Source organism: Carettochelys insculpta, chromosome 1 (assembly GCF_033958435.1).
Source record: "Carettochelys insculpta isolate YL-2023 chromosome 1, ASM3395843v1, whole genome shotgun sequence".
In the NCBI taxonomy this organism is placed as follows: Eukaryota; Metazoa; Chordata; order Testudines; family Carettochelyidae; genus Carettochelys; species Carettochelys insculpta.
The window spans coordinates 311,176,165-311,194,154 of record NC_134137.1 but is presented as its reverse complement, the minus strand read 5'-3'; the positions used below and the strand labels follow the sequence as shown (position 1 = coordinate 311,194,154).

At 43.5% G+C, this 17,990-nt stretch overlaps 1 protein-coding gene across 2 annotated transcripts in view; it reads left to right on the top strand.

Moving 5' to 3' along the window:
• CNOT2 (CCR4-NOT transcription complex subunit 2) overlaps window positions 1–17,990 on the top strand; it is a 151,052-nt gene that overhangs the window by 109,716 nt on the left and 23,346 nt on the right. For both annotated transcript variants that reach the window (XM_075012906.1, XM_075012897.1), the window contains 7 exons: window positions 52–199; window positions 808–990; window positions 2,591–2,670; window positions 5,180–5,305; window positions 7,085–7,209; window positions 16,267–16,387; window positions 16,512–16,668. In XM_075012906.1, the coding sequence (XP_074869007.1) occupies window positions 52–199; window positions 808–990; window positions 2,591–2,670; window positions 5,180–5,305; window positions 7,085–7,209; window positions 16,267–16,387; window positions 16,512–16,668 (940 nt within the window). The remainder of the gene's footprint in view (window positions 1–51; window positions 200–807; window positions 991–2,590; window positions 2,671–5,179; window positions 5,306–7,084; window positions 7,210–16,266; window positions 16,388–16,511; window positions 16,669–17,990) is intronic.

Here is a 17,990-nt window from a genome sequence, read left to right as displayed (position 1 = left end):
TTTGTTCCTTATTGCTACATATTTCCACCCCTCTGAATTTTTTTTCAATAGGTGCACTAGGCCTTCCAATGAGGGGAATGAGCAACAATACCCCTCAGTTAAATCGCAGCTTATCACAAGGCACTCAGTTACCGAGCCACGTAACGCCAACAACAGGGGTACCAACAATGTCACTTCATACGCCTCCATCTCCGAGCAGGTATTTATTGGTAGCTGATATTTCTGCAATTGCGTTTTTCTGCAGAGCAGTATTTAAACATATTTTATCTAAACTATCGCATCGTCTAGTTTAAAGAAAAAATATGTCCTTTTAATGGATCACTGACTATGATGAGGGAACTTATGTTTGTAATACATTTTATGTGTCAGGATAGTGGTTACTTGCAAATTCTGTTGTGGGAACACAAGGTGTAAATGTGTGGTTTAAATGTAATATGCATTTTATACAGCATTCAGGATATCAAGGTGGTAAGATATAAGAACTAATATTAACAAAATAGTATTGAATTAGCTATATGATATTTTACATTCCTAAGACTTTGACATCACTAAATATGTTTGTAAGTATTCTGCACTAGACCTGATGAAGGATTTGTCTAGTCTAATTATATAAAGGGGAATATGACTTTCCTAAAGAAACCTAAAACTCTGTGCCACTTACTGAAAACTAATTATCCAAGTAATGTGCCATGTTGAAATTACTCAAAAACCTAGCATGCAACAGCCTAAATATTATTTGTTCAATTTCAGTATATAAATTAAATAATGTTGATAGACTCAACTTTTTGGATGGTTTATCTCTTTCAGGGGTATATTGCCTATGAATCCTAGGAATATGATGAACCACTCCCAGGTTGGTCAGGGCATTGGAATTCCCAGCAGGACAAACAACATGAGCAGTTCAGGGTTAGGCAGCCCCAACAGAAGCTCACCTAGCATAATATGTATGCCAAAGCAGCAACCCTCTCGACAGCCTTTTACTGTGAACAGGTAAGACTGATTTGATCAAATGCAGCTATGGCATGTTTCAGCAGTATTCCTGAAATAAAAATCTAGCTTTATCTGTTGTTTTAAAATTTAGCGATGGAATCCCAGTGTTCATTAGTTTTTGAATTATCTTTATCCTTTATGAATATGCATGGTTTTCTTCTTATGTCCCTCTCCTATTTGGGAAAGGATCGTTCACTAGTACTCAGGTTCCAGATCACTAATTTTTATTGAACATATTTCCAATGTTAGGTTTTTTCCCACTGGGTTTCAAAGGCAAGTATGCAAATTTGCCTTTAATCTGTGAATACATATTTAATTTGTACTGTAGATACCACAGTTAGTTAGTACTCATGGGTGTAACCTTAGTGGTGGTATTGGTAAAGTTAAAACTTCATGTAGATTGTATGTATTTTCTTGAAAGTTTTATAACTAGAAATCATTTCCATAAAATAGTCCTTAAATATTTCCCAATTTGAACAGTGTTGGTTGTTCAGGAATTTATAAAACACTTAACATTCTCATCAGTTACTTCCATTTTCCTAAAGAGGCAGCATTCTGTATTGATGTGAAGTTGAATAACGTGGGGAAACTACCATGTAGCAAATTTTAATCCTGCTGTCTGACCTCTTGTGTCTCTGAAATCTTTGGCCTGAAGATTCTTTAATTGCTGAACTATATTTGTTGAGACAGGTTGGATGAAAAGCAATATATAGCTGGAGGTTATATTGCATGCCCTTACTAACTACCTCAAAGTTGGCTATCCTGTTAATGTTCTCACCTGTTGTAGAATCCCAGACAATTACAGACATCTGTTTTCTCAAGTTGCTGATTAGTGGATATCAAGGATTTGTTGTTTTCTAAGTTCACCACCTTACTGAGCCAAGCAGCACAGGATCATACTGCACTTAATTGTTCCCCCCACTCAGTCCCTTCAATTGTGTTAGGGGAATGGAAAGTAGTTTCTCTTGCCTTTCCTAAGGTAATTATGGTTCCTAGCAGGCAAAGTGAGTTATCTAGGTCCCTGAATAGATGTGTGCTCACCTGTGGGGAACCATAAACCCCCCAAAATAGGTGGGAATGGCCTTTTTTACTTTAAATTTTGGCTTGATTGCTTTTTTCAGTAAAGCATTAGAGAAACTCTGTTAATCATGGCTTGCTCTGCCCATGCAGTCCTGTCAAAAATACCATCATATACCGTAGCAAAATCTAATTGGTGTCTACTACATTCTGTTTATCCATAGATTCTCTAATTTCATTAAAAAATTGACAGCTTTGTCAGTTTAATTTTGAACCTATGTTGTTTAATGCTTATCGATCTGTTATCCTTAAGTTCACCCATATTTTTCAGAATAGTCCATTATGTTAAAAATATACAGTAAAATTGATTACGCTAGTCTTGCCCCATTGTTATAAAATAAATTGACAAGTGTGAAATATAAAACAATGAAACTGAGTTGAAAATATATGTGGAGGTTTCTTAGCCTGTAGCAGTTCACTCAAGGTGTCAGTCAAGTGTCTTGTTCTCCTTTTTTGTCTTGTCTTTTCCCACTCAAAGTTAGTGTTTTATTTTTGCATCTGAATTTTTGTGTTTTTTGCACAGTATGTCTGGATTTGGAATGAACAGGAATCAGGCGTTTGGAATGAATAACTCCTTATCAAGTAACATTTTTAATGGAACAGGTGAGTTTCCTTTAAATAGGTAGAGGATGAAGTACAATGGAAGATATTTGTTAGCTCGTTAAAACCAAAATTGTTAAATATTTTTTCTCAAGTTGTGCGTATTTGTAATTGTGTAACAACTGTACAGAATTTTTCGCATTATTTAAAAATATGTACATACTCTTTAATATATGATAAACATGTAATTTGGTTTTTAAGATCACATGGGAAATATAAAACCTGTTTTGCGGTAACAAATCACACAAAATGTACTAGAAATTAATATTACTTTTAAAGACAAAGTAGGAAAAATTACACTGAAAATAATTTGCATGATTTTCCTGTTTTTTGTTTTTTTTTAAATTATACACACATTCATGATAGCCTTTCAGTTTCAAAGTCAAAAATACTTCAAAGTTCCAGGGATGACAAAGGGGTATTCATGTTAAATGTTTGTTTGTCTGTGGGTGGGGGGAGAGGGGTTGTGTGTGGTGAAGTATCAGCTTAGTATGAAAATATTATAGCAAACGACTGTTTATAGAAATCTTCCCTTATTTCAGCTCCTCTTAGAAAGATATAAAAATGATCAGTAGTCTGGGTTCTTCTTCGAGTGACTGCTCATATGCATTCCAGTTTGGGTATATGCTGAGCGCATGCCCTGTTGTTGGAAGCTTTTTACCCTAGCCGGTAGCTCTAGGGTTGGAGTGGTGACCGTATGCCCTCCTCCTCCTCCCCCTCCCCCCCCCCCCCCCCGCTCAGTTCCTTCTCACGGCACTGTGGGTTGCTGGAGCTCCCTCATTGTTGAGAGTTCCTTGGTAGCCTTTATTGTTTTAATTAGTTGTAAATAGTTTAGTTATCTCCATAGGTAAATAGTTCCTCTTAGCACCTAGTGAGCCAGGAAGGGTCTTTAACCCCCTCAGCGCCAGGGGATGCCTGGCTCCCCGGGGTTTAAAAACTGTTCAAAATGTGGCAAACATATGCCCAAAAGCGACCCACATAGGGTGTGTTTGAGTTGCCTCAGTGAGACTCATCTCCAGGAGCGCTGCTCTATTTGCAAGGCCTACAAGCCTGGGACTTGAAAAGATAAAGCTCAGCGGCTGAAAGTTATTCTGATGGAATCAACCTTGTGCACAGACATTTCCCTGGTGGGAACTCAGAGCACCGCATTGTCGGTGCAGAGCACTCTGGCACCATCGGTGCTGTCAGAAAGTTCCCAGCACCGAGAGCAAGACTTGGTGCCTAGTGCCTCCTGGCGCCATAAGAGCCAGTCCCTGGTGCTGCGTAAAAAGAGAAGATGGGACCGGGGTCGATCCCAGTAGAGAAGAGGGCGAAGACAAGCTTTGGGGGAGTCTGCCAGATTGCACCGTGACTGGGGTCATGAAGTATGGGTGTCGACTCCAGCGCGAGGTGGGAGCCCGCGCTCTCCCAGGCTGCCCTCGATGCCAGAGGCCTTTAGCGCTGTGCAAGGTCTCCTGCAGATTATGGTGCCACCACAGGCGCTGCACCAGGAGCCTTCATTGCCCCTGTTCCAGGCACCTGGTCAGGCTCAAGGGACCCTGGCACAGTTCCTTATGCTGGTGAGAGCCCAGCAAATGGTTGCCTCCCTTGGTGCCAGGTAAACAGTGCACAGTGCACAGGAACCGACGGGAGTTACGATACCCTTGGCACCACCATGGTCATTGGCATCAGGGTCTGTGTTAGAGTTGGACTCGTTTTACTACAGCTCGGCTCGCAGCGGGAGTATGGGGTCATCCTGATGCAGAGGGCACCAACACCACTCCCGACACGCCTCAGAAGGGGAATGGCAAAGGTACCCTCAAAGGGCACCGCAGTCACCCTTCTGGACCCCGTGGACGATCCACAAGGCACGGGGCAGGATATCAACTTCAAATCAGACTTGATGCATTACCTGGGTTTTACTATGTGTCTTCTGCAATTGCTTTATTTTTCTGCCTTGACCTGAGTTAGTAGGGGTTAAAAGGCTCCTGCTGTGCTGCCACTAATACTACTACTTAGCTGGCCAAGCCCCTTTCTGGCTAGTTCCTTCTTGTCATGGCAGCATTCTTCCCTTCTGTGGAGCCACAGATAACGCCAGTCTTTTTAGTTTACAGGTATGATGTCACAGTCAGAAGTTACCAGACTCTTAGCAGATATTGAGCTATTTTTTCAAAAAAAAATTCTTATAGGCTATCCTTGTCATCTAGGTGGTGGTGGTGTTTTTTAATTTATACAGAATACTGATAGAAACTTGAAGACTATAAGCAGCACTATTAATCTATCTTTTAGTGATGGGATTTTATTTCTTCAGCGTTTCAGCTGTTGCTCACCTTGTAAACCATGGAAATCATATCTCAGTGCCACAGAGGTGGTGGTTGAACATTTTTAACAAAATCAGTTTGAATGTCCATGTTTGTGAAAAGGAAAATATATGATTCTCTTATTGTTTTATGAGGAAAAACTTGATTTCGTATGTTGCAGTCACTTTACAAAAAATTCAGGAGTTAAAAAACCTGAGTGCTTTTTATTTTAGATGGAAGTGAAAATGTGACAGGACTGGACCTTTCAGATTTTCCAGCACTAGCCGACAGAAATAGAAGGGAAGGAAGTGGCAATCCTACTCCATTAATAAACCCGCTAGCTGGAAGGGCTCCCTATGGTAAGAACGTATATCTGAAAATGTTGAATAAATGTTTGCTTGCCTGACTCACCTATGGCTGTTTGTAATATGCTGTTATGAGGCAGTGGACAATTTCAAAAGTCCTAGACCCCGCAGAACATCAATAAAACTACTAATTTATATTATCAAAAGTCATCTTGATGCTTTTGAAAACATAACCCAACAGCTCGCAGTTGGAAGTTTACTTCAGCCTTGTTTGAAGTTGCTATAACTCAGCTGTTTACATTGAAAACTTGCAAATTTTTTCCAGCCTGGATGTGAATATTTTTAAATAGCTGAATTTTTATTTTTTGTCAAATTTCCTGTTGGTCAAATTCTAAATTACTTATTTTAGAAGTCAAATGTGACTGGTACAGTTATTAATGTTAAAAAGTCAGCATTTGTGAAGAAGTGCGATGACATGATATTGGAGATTTTCTTCCTATACTGTGCTACCTATTAAGATTTTTAATAGTGAACACAATACTAGAAGCTTTTAGTGGTTTTTTTTGGTTGGTTGGTTTTTAAATACTAAGTAGATAATACCAGTCTTGTGTAATAGTTGAAGAATAGTTAACAATTACTTCTGCTTATGTGATTTCTGGTATAAGTCAGTCATCCAGGTAGCTTAGCCTCAAAGTGCAGCTTTTTCTTTTGTTACTTTATATAGACACATTTGTACAGCATATCACTTGAGCAATTGCTGTTACATATATTATCATTGAGGCACTCGAGAGGGGGACTTTGTTTGCTTTAGTTTGCCAAATTTTCCAGAAAAGGCTCTGTTACCTTTGGCATATCAATCAGCGTTTTCGTTAAAAGATCTTATCTATGTCTATAAATGCCAGAATCCATGTATTTGGAAGGCAGAAGAAACAGTATTCAGTCAATGCATTTTCTAAATTGAAAATAAAAGGCGCTTTCATGTCTTCTTAACTTTACAATGCTGGAAAATGTCAAATGTCAACTATTAGTATGCTTTGACTCATCTATACCTATCCAGAACCACTGGAAGATGACCTCTAGGTTTCTTTTTACTTACATTTACCCTCCATCAGAGGTCTGAGGAGTACTTTGCAGCCAGATTACTATATTTATATCTGAGTGTCTGAGCAGGAGTTTGACCTCTGGGGTCTTTCTTTTTATTGGTACAATAAATAATGCTGCTCTTTACTCTTTGGATCCACTGTTCCAATATGAATGACCTAGTTTTCTGAAATTAGGGTCAGAACATTGATGCTAGCTGATATCTGTAGACTTGGCATTTTTCTTACTGTTTGTCACTGGCAAGTATGATATAGTGATATTCTAGGTCTACTGAAAATATATAAACCTAACCAAATCTCAAAACATTTTCAGTATTTAAAGGAAAACAGGTTTCAGTTTTAAAAAAACTGTACTGTTGAAATACAATTTCCTTCTTTTTATAAATTTACTTATCAATTTATAATTTAAACTCCTCCCAAAGTGGTTCTGTTTGTTCAGATTTTGTACGAGATGTTTAAAGTTGTTAATAGTGGAACTTAATTCTTTGTGTAACTTCAATAAAAACAGTGCAGTTGTGCTAGTTATTTGGTCCAAAAATGCTCTTCTGCACCTCATTTAAATAAGAGAACTGAGTCACTGACGTACAGTTCCAGTAAACCAACACCCTTTCATTTTTTTCATATTTCCTGCTCTTTTAAAGTCTGCTGCGCTGTACCACTCGCTCATAAAAACAGCAGAAAATGCTTTGATAATTGTTATTCACGATGTCCTTGGTCGTCTTTTGATTTATAGTCGGGATGGTAACAAAACCAGCAAGTGAGCAATCCCAGGACTTCTCAATACACAATGAAGATTTTCCGGCATTACCAGGCTCCAGTTACAAAGACCCAACATCAAGTAATGATGACAGTAAATCTGTAAGTAAATATTAAAACTTTTATTTTTCCTTCCAGTGGTTGGTTGTTTTTCTATGGCTTAGTTTAAAATTGGCAATAAAAGAATTTGAGTACTCTTGTCCTTCCAGGTGACAAATTTTAAGAAGCCTTCTATAAACTACTCAGTAACTGAAATTTCACTGTCTGACAATGCAGGTTAGCTCTGTTGGGGATGAGGAGTATGTTTCAAAATATGCTTCTGGTTTAAAGGTATAAAAGTTCTAATATTCCGTGTGCTAAAAGTTTTAATATAGAAGAAAACTTCTAGTTCTTCATCGAGTGTCCCCATGGGTGCTCCACAATAGGTGTCGGGCTCGCCCGGTGCCACAGATCGGAATTCTTCGAGCAGTTTCTCCTGGATCGCGCATGTGCCGGCGCGCACTGCTCCCTTGCGCGTCCCTGCCCACATGCGCGATCCGGTCCCCGCCAGTTCCTTCTCAACCGCCATCGGCTGCAGACGGAATCCGCTCAGGCTATGGCCAGAGTCAGATTAGACAGTGTTTCTACGTGTAAATTGTTTCTTTTTTTCAAAAAAAAAAAAAAAAAAGAGAGAGAGAGAGAGAGAGAGAGAGGACGAAGAGAATATTTTAAAAAAAAAAAAAAAAAAGCGGAGGGGAGAGAGAGGAGCGGAGAAGAAGAGTGGACATGAAGGCCAGTAGGCCGCCCGCTGCCCTGCAGGCCGGGGTCCGCGATTCGGGTAAACAGGCACAGATAAAGTGCTAAGTACCCTATTAACAGTAAAAGACTCACCGAGATGGCTTCTTCAGGCTTTAAAAAGTGTGAGTCCTGCCGTGAAGGTATGCTGGCCTCTGATGGGCATATTGAATGCATCCGATGCCTGGGGGAATCACACATTACCCAGAAGTGTTCCCACTGTGCTAAGATCACAGCCAGGGCAAGAAAAGACAGAGAAATGCGTCTTAAAATGCTCTTGTTTGATAAGGCCCTCCAGCCAGACGCGACGGAGAGGCAATCAGAAGGGCCCTCTGGGTTCCACAAAAGGAAGGCACCTTCTCTGACCCCCTCAGTGCAAAAACAGAGGAAGCTCTCCCCAGCTCGATCCCTGCCGGCAGTCTCAGCGAGCAGGACGGGCGGAGCACACAGCCCCCAGCCGCATATTCAGGCAAGCAGCACCGCGGCAGCGCATGTGGCAGAGGCTGAGCCTCCGATTACAAAACAGCCGGCACGTGCAGCGCCTAAAGCGGCGGCCAGGCCAGTGCAGGAACCGGGGGCACCACCACAGGCGACACCGACCCCTGCGGCACCAATGGTGCAGGGCCAGCAGGCACGGAGCCCGCAGGCACCGGAGGACGTTATCCGTGCGGCACCGCAGTTGAGCGGGCAGAGCGCGCCGCTGACAGCGGGGCCGAGATCCCCGGCGTGGCAGGGGGTGGTGCCAGCCCCGCAGGGGAGGGGAAAGGCAAGAGCAAAAACCCAGAACTGCAGCCCTTCTCCGGACAGGGCTGTACTGCTGCTAACAACAAGCTCTCCCCCTGTGCTACACACGCTGCCCAGAAGGTCTGGGTCTCCACTGGCCTATCCGGAACCTCCTTCTCTGTTCCTCCAACCAATGTCACCATGGCTGGGGCCACCTTCGCCCTTTCTGGGATTGGATCCGCTGGAGTACTATCACAAACCAGTGTCACCGCTATCTGTGTCATCGCAGAGGTCTCGCTCTCCCAGACGTCGGGGGTACACACCCCGAGAGTGGTCCAGGTCTCCGTCCCCGGACCCAGGCCCATGCTGCCATGGTCGTTCCTATCATGCTGGACACAGACACCCCAGCCCTATGCCCAGGGGCAGGTCCCTCCCGGCCAGCCAATACCCCCCGTGGACACTCCTGGGCGGGGATGGAAGCTCAGTTATCTCAAGGGGAGTTAATTTTAGAGCCCCGAGACTTTCCTTCGCAATCCTCCAGCGAGCAGGTACACCATCGACCGCAGGAGCCTGAGAGTTCGAGGGAGGTTTACCCTAGTGGTTCCTCCTCATCCTCCCCAGATGAGGCCATGGCCCCTGGGGGTGTCACTGCCCCGGATGACCTTAAACAGTTTCAGGAGCTGTTTAAAAGGGTGGCTTTCACGCAAGGCATTCAAACAGCAGAAGTGCAGGAGAAACATCACAAACTCCTGAAAAATTTGAGACCCCCAGCTTCATCCAAAATTGCTATCCTGCTGGACGAAGCCATTCTGGAGTCAGCCACTACCATATGGCAGACTCCGGCCTCTGTTCTGCCTATGAATAAAAGAGCGGACAAGAAGTACTTCGTCCCGGCAAAGAGCATGGAGTTCCTCTTCAGTCACCTACAACCGAACTCACTGGTGGTCGAATCATCCCAGCAGAGGTCAAAGACTTCTCAGTACAAATCGGGGGGATCAGACAAAGATGCCAAGAAGCTAGAGCTGTTTGGCAGGAAGGTATGTTCGTCTTCTACCCTGCTATTGAGAGTGGCAAATTATGCGGGGCACCTAGCAAACCATAACTTCAATAATTACTCCAGGCTTACTTCTCTCATGGATTCACTTCGAGAGGATAAGAAGCCGGTGTTAAAGGCAATTGTGCAAGAGGGCTATGCCGCTTCGAGGAAGAGAGTCCAGATACGGCGGCACGCTCAACAGCTACAGCAGTGGCCATGCGTAGAGAATCCTGGCTCCAGACATCGGGCATCCCGAGGGATCTCCAGGCAAAGATCGTGGATCTTCCCTTTGACACACAAAAGTTGTTTGCAGACTCAACCGACTCGGTCCTCCACTCCAGTAAGGACTCAAGAGCTACACTTAGAACCCTGGGTATTTATACCCCTCCATATAGGAAGAAAAAATGTTACCCTCAGCAGAGACGCTACCCGCACCAACCACAGCGTGCGCAGTATCAGCGAGGCTACGACCAAGGGCGACATCAACAGCAGCAACAGTACAGAACTCCCAGGCGACGTTCCCAACAAAGCCGTACACCCTTGGGACAGGCCCAAAGGCAACAAGTTTGACGGGCATGTCGAGGGCTGCACTATCACTACCATCGCGCAATGCCACTCTCATCTCATGTTCCATCATCGCCTCAGACCATTTCACTCCTAATGGCAAAAGATCACCGCAGACAAATGGGTGCTGGAGATCATAGCCACGGTTACGTGATCCCCTTCCAGTCACTCCCACCGACGAAGCCTCCCTCCAGGCCCCACCTCCGGGACGCTGCCCACGAGGCGAGGCTCAAACAGGAGGTGGATCACCTTATGTTCATAGGGGCGGTGGAAAGAGTGCTGGAACAATTCCAGGGGAAAGGGTTTTATTCACGCTACTTCCTCACAGAGAAGAAAACAGGAGGCTGGAGGCCTATCTTAGATCTTCGGGGCCTCAACCGCTACTTGCGCAAGCAACGGTTTCAGATGATTACAGTCACCTCCATATTCACGGCACTGGACAATGGAGATTGGTTTGCAGCCCTCGACTTACAAGATGCATACTTTCATACAATGATCCACCCGGCACACAGGCGCTTCCTCCCCTCATGGCCGGCAAGGAACACTTCCAGTACAGGGTTCTTCCGTTCGGCCTCTTCTCGGCCCCCAGAGTCTTTACCCCCTGTCTGTGCAGGTAGGCTGACACCACTGCCAAGGTTTTGGTATTCATATTTCTATACCTGGATGACTGCCTACTGAAAGGAGCCTCGAAGACAGAGGTCCTACGCATGATACGCATCACAGCGGACACGTTTTCTTCGCTGGGCCTAGTCATCAACCTCGCGAAGTCAAAGACCAACCCCACACAGGACATAGAGTTCATAGGGGCATGCATAAACTCTATCACAGCAAGGGTGTATCTGCCTGATGCCCACTTTTGCGCCATCAGTACGCTGGTGCAAGTCATTACATACAGCCCCACGGTGCTGGTCTTAACGTGCTTACAGCTGTTGGGCCATGTGGCGGCAGCAACATTTGTGGTACAGAATGCCAGATTGCACATGTGAAGCCTACAGCATTGGCTGGCGAGCGTCTACAAACCGGCATCCCACACCGTTCACAGGGTAATGTCGCCCACGACAGAGGTACGCAGATCCCTGGCATGGTGGGTAAACCCCAAGAACTTGCTAGCAGGGGTGCCCTTTGACCAACCACAAATTTTTTTTTTTCTTACTACTGATGCATCCCACATAGGATGGGAAGCGCACATCAGCGACAAGGTGACGCAAGGGCTATGGTCCCCTGCGGAACAGTCACTGCACATAAACATACTAGAGCTCAGAGCAGTGTTCAACGCCTGCAAGCATTTCTGAGACCACATATGTGGCAAAGTAGTTGAGATCAATACAGACAATACCTCCACTATGTTTTACATAAATCGACAAGGAGGAGCCCGATCCCATGCCCTATGTGCGGAAGCAGTCTGACTGTGGAACTGGTGCATTGCCAACAACATTACGTTGAAAGCCTCGTACTTGCCGGGTGCTCACAACGTGAAAGCAGATCAGCTGAGCAGGCGCTTCGCACTCACGCACGAATGGCAGATCCGTGCCAATCTGCTATGACCGATCTTTCATACATGGGGGTTTCCCCAGATTGATCTGTTTGCCACACAGCACAACAAGAAGTGTCCCCAGTACTGCTCCAGGGCAGGAGTGGGGTGGGGGTCCCTGGGGGACGCATTCATGATTCTATGGAAGGGCCCCCTACTTTACGCGTTTTCCCCCCCCCCCACACACAGCGCTTATCCGCAAGGTCTTGCAGAAAGCCAGAAGGGAGAGAGCTCGCATGATACTAGTAGTCCCAACGTGGGATCGGCAGCAATGGTTTCCCTTGCTTCTGCGCATGTCGGACCGCCCACCGCTCCCCCTACTGGTGGCGCGGGACCTACTCACGCAGTCCTAGGGGTCTGTAGTGCACCCGAGCCTGCGCCTACAAGCATGGCTAATCCATGGCTCAGCTCCTTAGAAAGTACATGCACGGAGGGAGTACAACAAGTCCTGGAAAGTAGCCGAAGGACCTCCACCAGGAAGACTTATAAGCAGAAATGGACTCGATTCACAGCCTGGTGTTCCGCCAAACAGTTAGCTCCCCTTGCTGTTCCTATACCAGTAATACTTGAATACTTATTGGACCTCAAGAGGGACGGACTTTCATTATCCTCGCTAAAAGTCCACCTCGTCGCTATATCAGCCTTTCGGCATACAGAGGAGGGGCCCACGGTATTTGCCCATCCTGTCGTTACCAGGTTCTTGAAGGGGTTGGTAAACCTGTACCCCCCTCGGAAACCGCTTCCGCCATCGTGGGACCTGGTGCTCAGCACACTCATGGGTCCACCTTTTGAACCATTAGCCATGGTTCCCCTACGTCTCCTTACGATAAAAACAACCTTCCTCCTTGCAATTACGTCAGCTCGCAGGGTCAGTGAGCTTGCAGCAGTTATGGCAACGCCGCCCTGCACAGTATTCTCAAAGGAGGTGGTAACCTTACGGCTGCACCCAGCCTTTGTTCCAAAAGTTTCATCAGAATTCCATCTTAACGAGCCAATAGTTTTACCCTCGTTTTACCCGAAGCCTCACAGCTCCAGCAAGGTGGTGCGCCTGCATCTCCTGGATGTGAGAAGGGTGTTGGCCTTCTACATAGACGGAACTAAGTCCTTCCGGAAAACGGACAGGCTTCTAGTCTCTCTCGCTCCCAGGTCAAAAGGAGAAGGTCTCCCTTCACAGAGAATCTCAAAGCACATTGTATCCTGTATAAAAATGTGCTACGAACTTTGAAAGGCTCCTTTGCTGGCCCCGCCCAGGGCTCACTCCACCAGGGTGGTGGCAGTGTCAACAGCCTTCTTTAAGGGCATTGCATTGAAGGACATCTGTAGAGCGGCGACCTGCTCATCCTATGACACCTTCGCCAAGCATTATGCCCTACATCGGGTATTCCAAGAGGATACCCGCCTCTCGACAGCAATCTTTTCGGGGCCAAGCTGCACATAAACCGATTACCCACCTCCTTTCTTGGGTTACTGCTGGGTAGTCACCTATTGTGGAGCACCCACGGGGACACTCGATGAAGTAAGAGAAGTTACTCACTGTAGTAGCGATGGTTCTTCGAGATGTGTCCCCGTGGGTGCTCCACCACCCGCCCATCCTCCCCACTTCGGATCTCTGTCTAGTGTTTTTCAGGAGCATCTGAGGCGGTTGGTGAAGGAACTGGCGGGTTCCAGATCGCGCACGTGGCCGGGGACACGCAAGGGAGCGGCGCGCGCCGGCGCATGCGCGATCCAGGAGAAACTGCTGGAAGAATTCCGATCTGCAGCTCTGGGCGAGCCCGACACCTGTTGTGGAGCACCCACGGGGACACATCTCGAAGAACCATCGCTACTACAGTGAGTAACTTCTCTTTCAGCCCCTCTTCCTAGCTAGTCACACATTACTCTCTCTCCAAAAATAATCATTATTTTTTCCACACTGCAACACCTTCCACTGAAGTTCACAAAACTCCTTGTAGATGTATTGAGTAAGCTCATGCAGGGTACCTGAGAGCTACAGAAATATTCTTGTTCTGTGAGGGGGTTTTTTAGATTGGAAAATAATGGCCCCGGGTTAAAGTGATTTTACCAAATATTGCACAAAGTCTGTGTCATAGTTGGGAATAAAGTTATCTATCTCCTGGTATTTTCTTAACCACAAGACTGTTCTGCATCCTTTTAGATGTTACATGTATAAGTTTGACTCTGCAAGGTATGCATTTAAGTTTATTTACTCTGAAGGCTTGGTAATATTGGTATCTGTGTGGAAAGTGATGATGCATGGTTTGGATTATTTACACTGGACTGTGGATAGCTGATGACTATTTCGTTATAGCAAGGTTTGGCAGATTTTGGTGCGTTTTTGATTCTAATTTGTCATTTACATGTCATTTGTCTTGTGAAATAAATATAGTGGATGGAGAGAACAAAACATTTAATAATAAACTGGGGAAGAATCGATATTTTCCCTGTCAGATAATGGGGCAAGCCGTTAGTGGCAGAGGTATTAAAGTAGTAACTGTTAAATCCAACTCAAGTTCTTTGATTTTAGATTTAATTAATAAACTACAGATAGTTTTTGGAGGCCCCTGGAAACAATTAAAAAAAAAAAATTCAGGGGATTTACAAGTAGAATGGAGAGCATAACATAACAGTCCTGGTGCACATGAGATGTTGGAGCTGATAACACAAATGAGTGTAGGAAAATGGCTAATGTAAAAAAAAAAAAAAAAATTTAGATTCTACAATGGATATTTCAGAGTAGATGATCTTTACTATGTACAACCAGTTTTGGGTTAATGATTAACTTATTGAGCTTGGATGATTCATAAGATTTCCTTGCCATTAATCTCTTCAAAGAAACTGCCAAAAGGAGAAATATTCTAGATCTGTACTGGCACCATATGCCATTTGGAATTTTTCAGTGAAGTATCATGACATATTGGATCCAAGGGAAATCTAATCAGTCAGATTGCCAAAATCAGCATTTATCCACGTTGCACACTTGGATTTTTGAAGTAGCTTAGAGCTTTTGCAACATCCAAGAAGCTGTTGAAAGGTATTGGAGGGAATCTGCTTTATTACATGCTATCTGTGGAGGTCAAATTCTTCACTTTTAATTCCCTGGAGGAAGATGCTAAGGTTTGCTAGTACTGAAAAAACCAGGAGATACAAGCAGACATAGAGGGGTTGGATGAAAATTTAATCTGATTCTATGTTGTTCTATAAAAATTTGTCCTGTCAAAAAGTCACAGTACTATGCATATAATATGTCCTGGTACCTTGAAGTACTGACATTTGAAATAGCAGTAGATCAGTGCACACTAGAAAACTGTGTGTGTGCAGCAACACAATCCATGTGGACAGTTAGGATGCAGCATGCTGAAACACTGCAGATTTACACCTGAATTTGCTGTGCATCAAGTGGTTATTTAAATGTCTAATTTGTTTTATTGTTATGATGTCTTATGTAGACATTGAACTCTTCAGGGTAATACCCAGTCAGAAAAAACAATTTGTGGTAGTAGAGAGCAATCATTTTACCAAGTTTTATTCTCAGATATAGTGTTATTCCTGTTTCCTAAACTGGTGAGTGTCAACTGTAGTTGACTTGGTTCTATAATTGGTCCAGTTATTGTAACCAGTGTAGTCTACTGCAGCTCAGATGGCTGTCTATATAGTGAGATGACTATTGTCAAGAGTGTGAACTGAAGGGCCCATAAATCCTTCCTCTTTTAGGCATTCATTTAGAAATGCAGCAGTTTATATTTCCCATTTTTAATATTCTGCTCCAAGTTTGTAAAACATACTTAAATATCCCAACCTTTTAAATTTCAGGTTATAGATGTGGGGGTAGTTCTTACATCTAGTATTGTAAAAATGAAAGTGTCATTACAGGTTGAACCTCTCTAGTCCGGCAACGTCAATAATCCGGCATGGTTTTAGTTAGCCGGACAAACACTTATCATAGATGTGGCCAAGTTTCCCGTGGTCCCATAAAGTTTGTTTACAGCCACCAGTCCTGAATCTCAGTGTTCTGTGTTGTTGGTTAGCTGTAATTTACCCCTAAATGTTTTCTAAGAGCCCAGTAAGCAGTGGAAGTGTTGGTAATGTGCTAGACAATAATGACCTCCTGTAATTTGGCAAATTCACTCCTTTGGCACCAGTCAGGTCCCTAGAGTGCTGGATGAGAGAGATTCAACCTGTAATCATTTGTACCTACAGATTGGTAACAGAACACAAGGACTTCAACTGACAAAACAAGCTGTGGCTTACATTTTGCTCATAAATAAGCTTAAAGTGTGGAAAACTGTTTTTGTTTTTAATTCTTATGTACCAAATCCATTTTTTCTTCCAAAACTGAATTATCTTGTAGTATAGCGGAATGCTGAAGTTCTTTTGGGATATGAATAATTGAACTGACTTCAGCCTCACAGTACATGTATGGTCCTGTCAGTGGCTTTTGAAGAACACTTGATTTAGGACTACTTAACAAGTTTTTTCCATGTTGGTTTTCTGATATGCGACCTTACTCAGAGTACTTTTTTTTTTTAAATAGAATTTGAATACATCTGGCAAAACATCTTCTAGTGCAGATGGACCCAAGTTCCCTGGAGATAAAAGTTCAACAACGCAAAACAACAACCAGCAGAAAAAAGGGATCCAGGTGCTACCTGATGGTATGCTTGAGCCTCCTCTTCCTTCCCCCGCCCTCAAACTAAACTAGTTGAAAATACTTTTGGATGATCTTGTTGATTCCTCCACTCTTTTGAAGGAGAAAATTAATTTGCTGTTCTTGCCCAGGTCGGGTTACCAACATTCCTCAAGGGATGGTGACAGACCAGTTTGGAATGATTGGCTTGTTAACATTCATCAGGGCAGCAGAGACAGACCCGGGAATGGTACATCTTGCATTAGGAAGTGACTTAACAACACTAGGACTCAATCTCAACTCTCCTGAGTAAGTTCTATTTTTCAGTACTGTCATAAATTTTGGTATTGTTATGCTGCTGTTCATAATAATGACCTCACTTAGGTCGCATGCATATAAAATATCAATGAAATTTGAAAACGTAGTAATAGTGTGGTAAAGCCTTCATTAATAAGAGAACTGTACTTCCAGGCATTTTGAGATCTTGATTTGCAAGCTTTCAAGAAGCCAAGAGGCTTTCCTTACTCCCTTAGCCCCTTAAGGATTTTCTTAAGGGAAGCTTTAGTGCATTGTTAATAAACCTTATACATAAATTACATTTTAAATAAAAATCTTCCTCAAGGATATCTACATTTAAGAGTCAGGCAGCATTTTTATTATAAATGAAATGTACATTGATGTAATAACAAACAGTACACCTGCATGGTTGTATTGCTGTATTCAAGGGTGGTATATCTTTGAACTTAACTTCTAGTCCACTAGTTACTTTATATTCTCTATAGTCTCAGAGAGAGAGCCCTATTAGTCTGTATCTTCATGAAACAAAAAAGTGGTTTTGTAACACTTCAAAGGCTACCAGTATAATTTATTAGGTGATGAGCTTTTGGGGGGCAGACCCACTTCTTCAGATCTGAAGGAAAAGTCTGTGCAAGAAGGATAGGCTTCAGCTAAATCAAAATGGACTGGATTGCTGGCATGTAAATTTAAAAACGCCATATAGGCATTTTTGGTCACGTGGCTGGAAGAAAGCCGACAAATGTGGAGCAGTGCACAATTTGGACGTCTTGTATGGGATTCTCCATATGCCAGTGAAGGGGAGAGAATAGCAGTTGATAAAGTAGAGAGGAACCGAAGAGAAACAGCCAAGTGAAAGAGTCCTGTTCAGTTACATCACACAAAGGCAGTCAGCTAAATGTTGGCAAATTTTATAAGTCCTTGTATACAAATACTATAAGTCTAAATACTAAAATAGTTGAACTTGAGTGCCTGGTATTAAATGAGGGTATTGGTATAATAGAGTTCACAGAAACTTGATGGACAGTGATAATCAATAGAATAATAATAGTAATTAAAGGCTATAAAGTACGTTGGAATGGCAGAATGGGTTCTGCTGGTGGTTGAGTGGCATTACATGTGAAAGAATAGAATATAGTAAAAATCTAAAATGAATCAAACTGCACCAAAGAATCTCTGTGGGCAGAATTTCTGTACATCATGAATAAGAGTATCCTATAGGAGCAGGAATATATTACTGACATCCAGATGAGGATGGTGACCCATGATTGTGGAAATGCTCCAGGAGATTAGAGAGGCTGCAGAAATGTAAAGCAATAATGAACATTTAACCTCAT